This window comes from Glycine soja, chromosome 4 (genome assembly GCF_004193775.1).
Source record: "Glycine soja cultivar W05 chromosome 4, ASM419377v2, whole genome shotgun sequence".
NCBI lineage: Eukaryota > Viridiplantae > Streptophyta > Magnoliopsida > Fabales > Fabaceae > Glycine > Glycine soja.
This window is the reverse complement of record NC_041005.1, coordinates 4535415-4550875: the sequence shown is the minus strand read 5'-3', so window position 1 is coordinate 4550875 and position 15461 is coordinate 4535415. Positions and strand designations below refer to the sequence as shown.

The window sequence follows — 15461 nt, the reverse complement described above, 5'->3', positions numbered from 1 at the left end:
TGTATAATGAAGAATAACAATTACTATATTTTTCTATAATAAAAAAAACACCTATATTTTTTTTTACTGAACGAATGCAACCACCATTCACCAATCTCTCGTTTTCTAAATTGAAAAGTTACAGTCAAACTCTTTAATTGATAATAGTGGAGAGAACTGAGAAGAAGAAAAAATTGATGCAACCTATCATCTCTTTTTGTCTAATGTGAGAAAAAGGGAGAGAAATATACCCTTGCATCTTCAGTGCATTCTCCAATGCCCTATCTACCACATTTCGGTAATAAAAAATATATAATTGTCCATTTAATATTTTTTTTCTTTCTCTTTACTTTGTTTCATGTTTTCCTGATATTGTTTCTCATTTTTTACTTCTTTCTTCCTATCAAATTCTTTCTTTCCATTTTTTCTTTTAAACCAAACAAAACAGTTATATTATTCTGTTGCTGACAGTGACAAATAACAAAAATCGCATCTCATTTTATAATGGAATCCTCATTCTAGGGAACATAGACGTTGTCCAAAACATTTTAAAATTTATTCTAGGCAACATATTATCTTTAGAAGTGTATTAATATTTTTAATTTTTTATATTTTTATTTGATGTTACTAATACATTTTCACTATAATTTTAAATAAAATTTACTGTAATATTTTTATTCATAAGACTCTAATGTTTATAAACACAGTCTACCTGTCATACACTCAACTTTTTTCTTTTTCGTATAATTTTTTTTAACAGTAAAACAAATAGAAACAAATGCCATTGGCATCGACGTATAAAGGAAGCAAAGGACAGCTTTCCTTTCTTCCTTCGGTTTTGTTTCTCCTTTGCTTTACGTTTCAATCCTTTTTAATTTTCACCTTTTACTCCTCTTGTTAGTTTGGTAAGAGATAAAATCATTAAAAAAAAATCTTACATCACTTTTCAAAACTACAACATTAATTCATAATTTTTAACCAAAGTTAGTCTTAAAACTAATATTGATTAACGGTCCCGCATGCGTGTATATATATATATATATATATATATATATATAAATTTAGGTAATTATTTTTTTAGTCCTTAAAAAATAATATATTTTTATTAATCCCTCAAATTGTTGAAAAGTTATTTTTAGTCCTTTTTTATTCAATGTGTTTTTAGTTTTACAATTTGTAACGATTTTTATCTATTTTTTTAAACAATTTATGGCAATTTTAAAAATATTTGACTTGTATGGTTTGGCGGTTGTTTTTTTTTTTCATATTTTATTAGTTTTAAAGAAGAAAAAAAAAATAGATGTCGAATTGTCATAATTTATTACATAGTTTAATTGTGTTTAAATTGTTACAAATCATTTTTAAAGAAATTAAATTAAAAAAATATTGTTGATGGTGACAAATTGATACTATTAACCCAAAATGAAAGAAAATAAAAGTAACTTTTTAAAAATTTGAGAAACCAATAAAAATATTATTTTTGAAAGACAAAAAAATAATTGTCCAAATTTAAAAGACTAACAGCATATTTAAACGTAATATAACACACATATATATATGTTAGCAAGTTACACCCTTAGTGTATTGTAAAATAATTTCTAATTATAATTTGTCAACACACTCATACTAAAAAAAATAAAAGTATGTATGTTAGCCAATCACATCATTATTCCTTACTATAGACATTTTTGTTTTTAAATATATATATTATGCTTGTAAGTTTTAGTATGATATTTGATAATATAATTATTGATCAAAATTGTTATCTACATTCAGTTTTTTTTTACAATAAAAAGGCTTATTTCATTTCATCAAAGATATCTGAATGAACATGAAAGGGCATACAATGATAACCATAAGAGCCAACATGATTTCTTGATGCTCTAACTAGCTTATGAGTAACAAGATTAACTTGTCTCTTAATTAAATTCACCCTTGAGTTGTTAATAACCGGAAGTAGTTTTTTACAATAAGCTAAAATAAAATTAAAATCTGAATGACCATTTCTATCAGAACCCAAATGATGTGTAATCATTTTACAATCAGTTTCAAAGATCACATTTGAAAGTTGAAGTAGCTGTATCCATTCTAAGCTTTTTTGAAGTGCAAAAGCTTCTGCATCTTGAGGGCTCGGGATACCATTGAAACTACTTGTTCTAGCTTTAATGAAATTACCTCTGTCTCTCGGCGACACAATCCAATTCCAAAATTCCTTAAATATTGCTGCATCTAAAATTACAAAAAAAAAAAATACACTTTATCCTTTAAGAGAAGTTAGACCAACGACTTGCATGGAAATATCCTTGCGTATGTGACAGAATTGTCCAATAATCAAACGAAAAAAAAGTAATTCGTAGTTTTCCGTTCCCTTTGGTACATATTAGGGGGAAAACTTGTAACTTACAAATTAAGGACTCAAAATAGTAAAAACATTTTCAATTTTAAGTGTTAGTAAAATTACATCGCTTACCAAAGAAAAAAATTAATAACTTCGGCATCGTCATAAAAAAAATGGAATGGGTAACTATTTTTCCAATCCAAATTTGGAATGGTTTTAATCGTTTTTCCTGTCAAAAAATATTTGAAACCGTTGTGCCAAGATTACTAATTGGACCTTAAAAAAATTACATAATGGGGACAACGTATTTGAGCTTATTGCAATGCAGCCTATGCCATATTTTCCATTAAGCATTAACATAATATTATTTGGTCCACTGGGTATTTTTCACTAAAAAGATCTGGTCCTTAAGGTTTCGACAGAAATACAAGATACTAGTTATCTTATATAAAAATAACTGGTTATCTTCTAAAATTCGTTATGATATATGTTTGTAAATTCATTTCACTTCTCTTTCTTATTTTAAAACGTGACTTTTAAATAAACGTAGTACAACTAATGCAGTATAAATAATTACTCGAATGATTTTTTCCTGGATTATCCACACGGATCTCATTGCATAAAAACATTTGACATTTTTTCCTTGTGACTTATAATATACAATGATTCATTCTGAATTTGATTCTCAAAAATCCTCAGTGACTGTTTTGTGATATTACTTCTCCAAATTTGAGGAAGAGTTGGGCATCAGAGGTGCTCATGGATGGACAGTTCACAAGGTGTGGAGTTGTAAGATTTGCATATTCATCCTTGTAGCATTGCATTTTAGCAGATGGCTGTGAATCAGATAGCACTACTTGTGTTTGGTCAGTTTGTTTTGGTGGAGTGATGGATGGCACAAGGCTTGCCAGCACACGAGTCACCTCATGCATTGTAGGCCTATCAACTGGTTGCTTCTTTGTGCATAAAAGAGCAAGCTGAAAAACCTTTTTTACTGCTCCCATGTCCTTGCATGTAGCAGTAATATCTGGATCAACGGTTTCCATTACACCATCATTAGCTGTCTTGGACAAAATCTACGCAAATAAGGAATATGATATGATAGTTAGTATACGAAAACTATCGTGAGAATTTAGTATAAATTACCGACTAAGCTAACACCAAAGGGTCACAACACAAGATTTACACCAAAGTGTTACTATGGCTTTACGTCAAACCAAAAAATATAACTAGCTCAAAAAATAAAGACTATGTTTGTTTAGGGCTATGTTTGGTTTGCCTGTGGGGAGCTCCAAACTCAGTTTGTAGAATAAACTTAATAATTTTGGTGACGTGTTTGGTTACCCCTAAAAGTACGTTTGTACATAAAAAAATTTCATTGAGGTGCTTTGAAAGTTGTGAGTTGTGAGACCTACAAGCCAGACACACTAGAAGACTCACCAGATGGTGGAGGTTTGATTCATTGTCAACAGCTTTCCTTCCAGTCAGGAGCTCAAGCAATACAATACCATAGCTATACACATCAGACTTCTCAGTGAGGCGAGAAGTCCTAGCATACTCTGGATCTATATAGCCAATTGTGCCCATTATGTAAGTTGAAGTGTGGGTCTTAGATGGACAGAGACTTTTTGCAATGCCAAAATCGGTGAGATGGGGCTCAAAATCTTTGTCAAGTAAAATATTAGATGATTTCACATCCCTGTGAATGATACGTGGACTGCAATCGTGGTGCAGATAAGAAAGTCCTTGGGCCGATCCAAGTGCTATTTTTAGACGAAGATCCCAATCAAGCTTTTTCTTCTTGGTAGGTCCTGCAAAAAAATGTACATATCAAAATCATGAATAAAATCATTAATCATTGCTTGATTAAAAGTGTGTTTTTTTTGTACATTTTGCTGAAAGATATAAATGCATCAGTTAGGTTCATAAGCAGGCAAGTGCAACATGCAGCTCCAAATCACAAATGTAAACGACCATACAAAGGGATATGATTGTCTCTCTTCCCCTCTTGACTTTTGGCAGGACATCCTATCAAAGTTTTGGCTTCGGCTAACTATCATTCTATCATGGTTACAGGGACACGTGTAGGAAACTGGATGTAAGACACGACAAAGAGCACATGGTCAACCTCGAGTAAAGAGTTATACATGCAACGGAAGGTAGAAACCTCATTAAAGGAGTTGTGCACTTTAGAACAATTGCTGGCGTTACTAACAGAACTTATTTGGAAGAGGAGAATATGGAAAATTGGAAAATATTGCTAAAACAATGCAAGGTTGAATGTACATAGTAGATAGTTTGTACACCAAAGTTGCATGCAACAGAGTACATCTAGCATCTTTCAAGCCAAGGCTTGAACTTACCATGTAGAAGATCCCATATACTGCCATTTTCCATGTAGTCATAAAAGAGAAGATTTCCGTATGGAGACAATGAGTAGCCTTGGAGACTGACCAGATTCCTGTGCTTAATGCTGCCAACTGTCTCAAGCTCAGTCTCAAACTCTTTCAAATATTGCGGATAGTGAGAATAGAGCTTCTTGATAGCCACCGGCTTGCAATTCTTAAGAACACATTTATAAACTGTACTCGATGCACCATACCCAATTATATACTTCTCACTTAGGTTTTCGGTCATCCTCATGATATCATCATACACATGAAGTGCCATATTCATGTGAAGAATCACTAGCTTTGGAGGTGAGTAATTAACTGACAATTTTCAAGCAAGAACAATCAGCATGTTACAGTCTTCAGTTTCAATAGGTACAGTTAAGATAAAGTACCTGGTTTGTCAAAAGATCCATCATCAGAGAAGGAAGCTGGATTGTGTGGTCGGCAAGCTGCTAGCAATATCATAAAAAGAATCGCAAGGGCGCCTATTGCAATTCCTAGGATAGCTGCCTTGGACAAGGTAACTGCATAGTCAATAAAACATATTAGCTCATTCTACACGTCAGCTCAAAAACCTTTCTTTAACTCTATAACTACAAAGAAAGAATGTCATAGGAAGAACAAAGCATTTATAGTAACATCCTCACCGATCACTTTGAGTGATATATACATAATCATATGAAAAATAAAATATACATGTGAAAACTTGCTTTACACTTCAAGTGCTGTTTAGCAAGTTCAGCATCAACAACTTAGTGACAGATACGACATTCAGTCAAGTGAATGCCATTCCCATCTTAGAACACCAACAATCCCTGGTCTTTTGAACATATTCTCCCAGGCATAACAACCAAAGATAACAAGGGAAAGATCTTTTGGGGGAGATGGTAGAGATTGTTGGGTGCTTAAAGTATAAAAAGATACAACAAGACATAGGTGGGAGGGAGCAACAGGGCATTCCTGCTGGAAAGTTCAGCTGACCTCGCTCTGTAGAGTGAGACCCAAGACAAGACGAATCCAGCCAATCGACACAAAGACCAGGATTTCCAATAAAACTGCAAATGAAAGGTTACATCATTCAAATCCAAGAAAACATGCTGATAGAAAACTACGTTGAGTTGAAAAAATAGTAGCAACAATGGCTAAGTTTAACTGTAAATAACCTAACCTGTCAGGGGAAAACCTGGAAAAATTCTTGCTTGAGGGAATAACACCAACTAGGTTGTTATAAGAGACATTACTACAAAATTTACAGTCCATAATCAACTTGTTAGGTACAAGTGACATGATCTTTCCAAAGAATTATAATGGCGATTTATTTAAATAATCAAAAGAGACAGAACTTACAGTAGAGAAAGACTAAAGCAATTTAAAAGTGAAGACACGTCCCCGGATAATTTGTTCTTTTCTAGTCTCCTGTAGAATTTCAAACCAAGAAATACCCTTAAAACATAGTATGAATGGTAGTAAAATTGTTAGTCTATCATGATTGTCAACCAAAATTTACATAATAAACACGGGCTGGAACAAATGACTAGTTTTGAGTTTTCAAGTGCAGTCGGTCTCACTACTCAACCAAATCTGATAAATACAAACTGCCGAGCATTGTTTTTTAGCAATTCATTAAAAAATAAAGCATATATTACCAAAAAAAATTATATATTTCCCCCATCTATTATTAGACAACAGTTAGTAGAATTTTAGGTAGTCAATGTACATAAAAAAGAGATTTTATTTTTGTCTTTTGTATACATGTCATACCTCCTCTCCTTTGTATTTTATATTTACCTCTCTTCAGCTTACTAAGTAAGCTAAGTTTTCTAATATAATAGCGTCAAAGTGTGGAGAACACACTAGACGATTTCCATTCAATCATCTCTGGTTACATTCAAGTTGGTTTCATTCCGCTCTGCCTGATTATCACTGGTGCCACCGTCCGCAGTCAGTCCGCCGCCGCCGACGATAACTCTGGCGAAACCAGGGTTTCATACGCCTCAATGAGAGCGACCTATCCCCGCAAGTCACGCGCTCCAAAAGTCTGCCACGCGCCATCACGCACAGCTTCCCCACGGCGCCTTTCTTGGAGCGTATGATCCACGCGCCATCTTTTGCCAATCAGAATCGTGCTCTGACAGTCCAGAAAGGTTCGCCGGACCTATCCGGGCCCAGATGTACTCTCGAATCTTCATTATCTCTCTTCAACGCTGGTGTTTCTTCAGGTTGGGAAATTTGAAGGTTCCGTTTGTGCGAATCTTCTGTCTCTGTCTCTTGTTGTGAGGTGGCCTCCACAAATCCTTCTGGATCTTCCTCCTCCATCGTTCCCACTGTCAGTTCTACTGTGGGTCCCACTGTTTTGTTTTCTGGGACACCAGTCATAACCTCAGAAAAGCTGAATGGCAGCAAAAACTACTTGTCCTGGTCCTTTTCTGTGGAACTTTGGTTCCTTGGCCAAGGACATCAAAAGCACTTAGAGAAGCAAGTTACTGAAATATCTGCAGAAAAACAAGAACAATGGAAACAACTTGATTTCCAGCTTTGTGCCTTGCTGTGGCAGTCAGTAGAGCCAAACATCTTAGTGACCTTAAGGTCTTTCAAAATATGTTACTTCTTTTGGAAGAAGGCCCAACAGATTTTTGCCAATGATATTCAGAGATTGTATGATGCAGTTGACAAATTGACCTCTCTTAAACAAACAGATCATGATATGACCTCATTTGTAGCACAGTTTAAGTCTGCAGTTGAAGAATTAAGAATGTTCCAAGATGTTGAGTAAGTGGAAGAAATGAGAAAAAGCATGATAACCTGAGAGTGTTGTTAGGTGCACCCAACATTATTGTTGATGCACTCAGCATTTTTTAAAAATGGCTAAATTACCCCTACCTTCTATATCCCTTTACGGATCAAGTTAATCCGCAAGTTGATTTTTAAAACTTACGGATCAAATTGATCTGTAAGAAGCTTGCGGATCAAGTTGATCCGTAAGTCTTTTATGAATCAACTTGATCCGTAAGTCTTAAAAATCAACTTGCGGATCATCTATATCAACTGCGGATCAACTAAAACCTATGCGGATCAACCTGAATGAGCTGGGTGCACAAAAACATTTTTAAAAATACACAGGGGTATTTTTGCCTTTTCACGTTAAGTGCTAGGTGCATAGCAATAATGTTGGGTGCACCTAGCAACACCCTAACCTGGATATGGTGCTGGCCTTTCGGGCCATGAACCCAGATTTTGATCATATTCGTGATTAAGTTTTGACTAATCAAGAAGTTCCCTCAATGGAGAGTCTTCTTGCACATCTCCTTCATGTTCCTAATCCAAGAAAGAATGAAAATTCACTTGAGCTTACTGAATCTTCAGCAATGGTGTCCAATCGAGGAAGAGGAGGTCGTGGAAATCGTGGACGTGGAGGACATGGTGGTGGAAGAAATGGTTAGCTTTATTGCACACTTTGTAAGATAAAGGGCCACACTCGAGACTCCTGCGATATAGTTGGTTGGCATGAGAAAACAACAAATGTCTCCACATCGAAAACACATGGGCCAAAGTTTTCTTACGAGGAGTATCAAGAGTACCTCTGACTGAAGTTTAACAGTCAGGCTCAATCATGCTCATGCCCAAGTACTTAAAAAGCTTGCATCGCTCACTCTGTGGATGGTCAAGATCCAAGGGTAATTGATTCTACTGCTTCCGATCATATTTTTGGCAATAGTTCTCTATTCACCTCTCAGTCTCCTCCTAAAATTCCTCATCTAATCACATTAGCAAATGGAACCAAAGTCACTTCGAAAGGATTCGGCAAATTCTCTATTTTTCCATCCTTAAACTTGGATCCAATCCATTTTGTCCCTAACTGCCCTTTCAATTTAGTTTCTCTTAGTCAGCTAACAAAAGCATTAAATTTTTCTATAACATTCGATGCTGATTCCTTTGTTATACAGGAACGTGATACAAGTTGGTTGATTGGCGTAGAACATGAATCCAGAGGTCTCTACTATTTGGAAATCAGTTCATCAATGTCTTGATTTGCGACTCCGTCTCCTAAGCTTTTGCACAATCACTTGGGTCATCCACACTTGTTGAAGCTGAAGATGGTTCCTAGTCTCAACAAACTTCAAGTCTTAGAGTGTGAGTCATGTCAGTTAGGAAAACATGTTAGGTTTTTTCCAAAAAGAACTGAAACAAGATGTAGCTCTGTTTTTTCCACCATTCCCTCTGATATTTGGGGTCCAAGCTGTGTCACATCTTTTGGTTTCAGATATTTTGTTACCTTTATTGATGAATATTCCAAATGTACTTGGGTTTATTTAATGAAAGATCAATCTGAACTTTTGTCTATATTTATGTCTTTTTTTAATGAAATCAAGACCCAATTTGGAAAAGTGATTAACATTCTCAACAGTGATAATGCCAAAGAGTATTTCTCCTCTAATCTCTCTTCATTGATGGAAATCTGATTTCTTGGAAGAGCAAAAAACAGAACGTTGTTGCTTGGTCTAATGCAGAAGTTGAGTATAGAGCAATGGCCTCAACTACTTGTGAACTTATGTGGATCAAGCAAGTTCTTCAGGAACTTAAGTTTTGTGAAGTTCAGCAGATGCAGCTCTATTGTGATAATCAGGAAGCGCTTCATATTGCCTCTAATCCAGTATTTCATGAAAGAATCAAGCACATAGAAGTTGACCTCCACTTTGTTCGAGAGAAGCTAATGGCTAAGGAAATTAGTACAGAAAAAAATTGGCTCTAATGATCAACTCGCAGATATTTTGACTAAGTCATTAAGGGGGCCTAGGATTCAATTTTTGTGTTCCAAGCTTGGCGCCTATAATTTATATGCTTCAGCAAGTTCAGCTTGAGGGGGAATGTTGGAAAATAGTTCATGATGTACCTAGAGTGGTAGCTTACATTTTATTTTTGTCTTTTGTATACCTGCTGTACCAGCTCTGTATTTTGTACTTACCTCTCTTCAGCTTACTGAGTAAGCTTAGTTTGCTAATATAATAGAACCTAAGTGTGGAGAACACATTAGAGGATTTTCATTCAATCATCTCTAGTTACATTCAAGTTAAGGAAACAAAAAGGAGCTTACAAGGATATAATGTTCTGAAGCTGACTAAGTTCTTCAGGAATCAAGCCAGAGAGTTGATTATTTGAAAGATCACTGTCATACAGAATTGTGAAATTAGTCATTTAGTAGGTATAAAAACAAACAAAAGATTGTTTTATTTTCATCAGAAAGTTAATGGACTTACATATCCATGACACTTCTTAGATTTCCAAATTCTGCTGGAATAAACCCTGTTAAATGATTTCTGCTCAGATTCCTAGCAAAATGATTACTAGCAATCAGTAACTAGTAACATTCTAAATTTCAAAAGTAACTAGCTTAAAAGACTCACAACTTCAGAAGATGTTCCAAGTCACCAATGGAAGAAGGAATAGAACCAATTATATTATTATTTGATATATCCCTGAAAAGAAAACATCTATTAGAATGAAATCAGAGGATTGATACAAGGAGGCATGTTAAATCATTCATACTTACAGTGTATCCAAATTACCAATCCGTGAGAGTTCAATTGGAATGGAGCCTTGAAGATTGTTTGAAGAAAGATTACTAAGCATGGCCACCACAAAGTCATGAAAGAATAAGAATCAATTAAGCAAATGAGTAATAGGTTGATGTTTGAACTGTTAAGTATTGGCTAACTGTGGTAGGAATCCAGATAAGCTAGCATAAAAGTTTGTGTTTATTGACATGTTTAGAGAAGGGAACAGAACTAATCACAGTGGAATTACAGATATATATTGAACAAATGTCCTACAATGTCAAGGTGAAACTTACAGATAGGTCATACTCTCCAAGCTATGAAAAGCTGAGGGGACTGTTCCACTCAGCTTATTCCCATGCACATTGCTGATGCATGACGGTTGGAAAATCCATCAGCTTAATGTAATATAAAATTCCTTAATACAAATTGATATACAAGGCTTATTGCTTACAGGCTGTTGAGGTTTTTACATGAGCTAAGATTATCAGGAACTGGACCCTCAAGGTTGTTGTTGGCGACATTTCTGCAACATCAAGTTTGACTCATGAAATTACTAAAAAACCAACAAAGTTGATGCTTCAAATTAATGCCACTTACAAGTCAAACAAATCAGTAAGCTTTCCAAGCTCAGGTGGGATATGTCCACTTAAATGGTTGTCATTCAATTCCCTGCAATTGAAGTGTGAAGCATTAGATGACAAATTTAAACCAAGTTGCACCTCTTCGTAAGTTATATTTGTTCAAAACAAATGTCAGCTTAAAAAATTGTAAAAAGGAAACTGACAAGATGTTCTTTTAGAAGTTGTAAAATTCAAAAGTGAAATGATTAACCATTGTCAGTAAGCCGCTACTGCTGATTTCAAGAGTCCAGAAAAGAAATAGAGGATGCATATGGTCAACTAATGACTAAAGCATCTTACAAATAGTGAAGGTTTGTCATATTTCCAAGTTCTGGGGGGATGAGGCCAGTCAGCTTGTTTCCATGCAAATACCTTCAAACATTGCATATTTTATCCAATGAATCGAAAAATTATGACTTGATGCACACACTTTAGGGAAAAATCAAACTTAAAAGATACAGATTCAAAACTACTAGCATATACTTACAATTTTTCTGTGTAGGTCAAATTTCCCAAGATAGGAGGGATTGGTCCACTTAACATATTACAACTCAAATCTCTAAAAGAAATGTGGGAGGAGGGATTAGTAAACAAGAGAAAAAATATCAAGACAACAAAGAAAATAAGTTTGCTTTAGTAACAATGCTTACAAGACAGTAAGCGCTTGCATCAGACCAATCACTGATGGAATATGCCCCAAGAATTTATTGCCTTGCAATGACCTATCAACCTCAAACAAGTTTAAAAGGAGCCTCCTAAATAAGCAAAATGGAAGACCACATGCCATTGTTTCTAAAAATAACTGAAAAAGGATAATGCTGTACATACAGAGTTGCTACTTGCAGATACCCAATATTGAATGGTATCTCTCCGGTTAGCTTGTTGTAGGATAAATCCCTGACAAGTGACATTAATAGAATATATTAAAAAAGAAAAGAGAAGACATGGTGAAGCGAAGTCGGTCACACAGATACAGTTGGATATACATACAAGACCCCTAAAGTAGTACAATTGCCTATGTTTTCAGGAATAGTGCCTGTCAAGCTATTGTTTCTCACGTCACTGCAAAATGGTATGATGAAACTAATTACATTTTGTTTAAGGAAATGTAAACTTTCAAGGCTTAGAAATAAAAAGAGAGTCATTGTTCTAACTTACAAGTACCACAATCCAGTTAACTGGCACATGTCTGGAGAAAGTGAACCCACCAAATTGTTACCTCGCAAGCCACTAGCATAGGAAAAGGAAAGACACAAACAAAGATTGACAGCAAGAACACAGCATAGAGCCTAAAAGAAGCACAGATAAATAAGTCAATTAAGAGTTAGGTTTCATTGCGAATTAGTAGTGCTCACAGATATTGTAAAACTTCATTCCAGTATATAAGTCTTGGTATCTCCCCGCTAAGATTATTCTGTGCCAGGTCTCTAGAACAGAACCAGTTTTCAAAATTTAGTGAATGATAGTTATGGATACTAAAGTCATCCTTCTGAAGAGAAAACGGAAAAATAACTTACAGAATCTTCAAGTTAGGAACCTGAGAGAGAGTTGAAGGAATTGGTCCAATTAGCTGATTATTTTTCAAAATTCTGAGAACACATTTAGCAAAAAAAAAAAACCTTGTCACAGCCTAGGGGGCAAAACAAAACCTCAGTGAAATAGAAAGCTCAAAAGAACTCACAGATTTTCCAGCTGTTTCATCTTCGAAACCGAAAACGGTATATCCCCCCGAATCTCATTAAATGACAAGTCTCTGAACAACACAGTAAAATGCAAAAGTTCCCCATTATGACATTTTCACATGGCAGTCAAAACCTAATAATTATCAATTGAATTCAGTTCATCAGAGTATGAATTATGAAACGTACATGCTTTTCAAAGAGGAACAATCACCAAGCTCGTCAGGTATCTGGCCAGATAAACGGTTTTCCTTGAAATCACTGTTAAAACACGAGACAAAACAACCTTGGTTTACCTAGCCGGCACAAGTATGAGAAATGCCAATGAAATTAAAAGACCAAAGTGAAAAAAATATGAATGAAATAGTTAAGTACATACATAGAGACCAAGCTGTTAAGTCTCCCTATTACAGGTGAAATTTCGCCCTCAAGATTCAACCCTGAAAGATTGCTGCCAAAAAAAATGAAGATGAGATCCTTGTAAACACACTTATAGAATAAACAAAAAAAAAAAAAAAAACTAGTTAAGAATAGTGTTACTCACAGTGCAACCACGTTGAAAGTGACATTATCACACGTAACCCCTCTCCAAACACAATAATCTGAAGAAGGTGAGTCTGTCCAGTCATACAGAACGTTATCTACATCACTGAACGACTTCTTTATCTCCAACAACGTTTCTCCTTCATTTCAAAATTCATATCATACCTCAAACAGAGGAACAAAAGAAAACAAACACCGTGTTTGGTTAGTTAGAGCGAATGAATGACTCACCGTCGTGTGAATTCACCGAACCAATTGAATCCAAACAAAGGAGAGAAAACAGAAGGAGTAGTCCAAACCGAAACGCCATAGTCAACAACAACAACAACAGCCGAAGGTGTTGTTTTAGTTTATAAATAATGGTTCATGGTTCAAATGATGTGATGGGATGAAAGCTTTTTCTGTTTCATTTTTCTGGTGTTTGAAGGTAGTGAAATGACATCACATCACCCTGGCACATAGATCACGCTCTCTCTATAATGCAACATTACTGAATGATAATGGAGTGATGGCATAGAGAGAGAGAGAAAATAATAATAATGATTTTCTCGAATAAAGTTAAAACTATCTTGCAGAGGTTCTGCTACAACCTGCAACACTGCACCATAGTCTCTATCTATGTGTACCCAGGCAGTGAGGCCCAGCTTTCTCTTTTATTGTTTTTCCACGTTTGTGTTTCTCTCTCTTAACTATGGTATCTCTTATTATTATTCGTTCGGTTCAGCCATTCCAAATTATGCCATGCTTTTAATTAAGATCGGAAAGGGTCGCTTTCACTCTGCAAGAGCTTGTGAGAGAGAGTTCAGAGATAGAAGAAGAAGTAATGGCAATCTATTTGAGATGCGATGACAGAGACACCTTTCTCTTTACCGTTCCCTCTTTCTTTCTTTATCAGTCTCGTAACACTGCGTGTTTGTGATTATTGGAGTTTGTCTCTTTGTCTCGTTTAATGTTTGGTATTTATTTGGAGGGAGCTATGTCTGGTAGTTATGGAAGCTGTGTTGTTAAATAGTGTAATGTAACGTAACGTGATACTATCTTTTTTCTAGATCTTGCTAATATTTTATAAAATCGGGAATTTAATGAATGGTATTTTTCACTAAACAAACGTAAATAAACTGCTATGAAAATCTTCTAGTTTAATTTATAATATGATATGATTTGTAAATAAAGTATTCTTTAAGTATGTGATTAAGAATTTGATTTTTGGTTAATGCCTATAGAAAAACATCATTCTCTTAGATAAATCTTAATATCTTAAGAAATTAGTTCTTATATTTAGCTAAGAGATGCTTGCTTCATACAAAAAATACTTGGAAGGAGTTATGTTTGGTAGTTATAGATGTTGAGTTTGTTAGATAGTGTAATATTATGTTATGCAAAGGTGAATCAACTATTATGAAATTTTCAATTTAATTAATAATTTTGTGTTCAAAATCTGTGTATAGTTGTGAAAATATACAGATTAAAAAATATTAACAACACACTCTTTTAAATATATTTTGTTTATTGATTAAAATTATTAAAAATATTAATTTTTTAAATCTCACCTCATATTTAATGATATTTTTTTAATTTTATAACCTTAAATAAATTAAAACTAATGAAAAAAATTGTGTTTAAAAAAAAAATTATTAGCGGATGTGTTCTTAGCACTCTTTTGTGCTATACTGGTTTATGATAGTTATACCAACTCACGAAAGATTATTTATGAAGGGCATTGTTATCTCAATCAAAAGTAATGAAAAACTAAATATTAGAAACACGCTCTTAAACACATTTTCAACAAGTTTAATATCTATTTTCAGTGTAAAATAATTTATACTTTCATTCAATCACAAATTATTATTTAATTATTTTAATATAATTATTTTAAAAGATAAGAAATTTACCTTGATTGTAAAGATTGTAAAGATTATGTACATTATTAGTGCACAAGTTTTTTTTTCTAACATAATTTCTTCTATTAGTTGAAATTTATTAAAAATAACAAAATTATGTGAACTCTATATATTTTTTTGTCAACATGATCTTTGTACAGTATCATCTTGCTAGAAAACTAAGGTCAATACTATTTTGATGAATAACTTGTTGGTACTTGAATATCATATTTAATTATTCTATCTCACAATTTAGTAAATTTTAACCGGTAAGAGAAAATATATTTAAAGGGATATATGTTAGAGATAATGTTTCTAGTACTCCTCTAATTGGAGATATTTATATTTCTTCCTAATAAACCGAGGAATATTATATTACAATTTAAAAAAATTAATTTAATATTTTTAATTTTAACACAAGTTCTAGTTTGCATTGTATTAAATATTCGGACAAAGAATTTGATGTCACGAAAG

The 15461-nt window shown here is 34.1% G+C and overlaps 1 protein-coding gene and 1 long non-coding RNA gene across 2 annotated transcripts; one reads left to right on the top strand and one right to left on the bottom strand.

Annotated features, from left to right (window-relative positions):
• Positions 1-2881: 2881 nt before the first annotated feature.
• Positions 2882-13823, bottom strand: LOC114408864 (LRR receptor-like serine/threonine-protein kinase ERECTA). The gene is made up of 27 exons (XM_028372053.1): positions 13339-13823; positions 13109-13247; positions 12944-13015; positions 12754-12825; positions 12567-12638; positions 12403-12474; positions 12241-12312; positions 12044-12115; positions 11876-11947; positions 11714-11782; positions 11536-11607; positions 11373-11444; positions 11186-11257; positions 10863-10934; positions 10717-10788; positions 10559-10630; positions 10259-10330; positions 10113-10184; positions 9966-10037; positions 9803-9874; positions 6058-6126; positions 5879-5950; positions 5692-5765; positions 5103-5234; positions 4681-5028; positions 3758-4128; positions 2882-3393 (listed from the first exon to the last, which is right to left on the bottom strand). Exons 1-27 carry the CDS (start codon positions 13415-13417, stop codon positions 3013-3015), a joined length of 2958 nt encoding a protein of 985 aa, XP_028227854.1. The 5' UTR covers positions 13418-13823; the 3' UTR covers positions 2882-3012.
• LOC114408870 lies at positions 6487-9757 on the top strand. The gene is made up of 2 exons (XR_003665949.1): positions 6487-8384; positions 8655-9757. It is a non-coding gene; the product is annotated as an uncharacterized LOC114408870 (long non-coding RNA).
• Positions 13824-15461: the final 1638 nt, after the last annotated feature.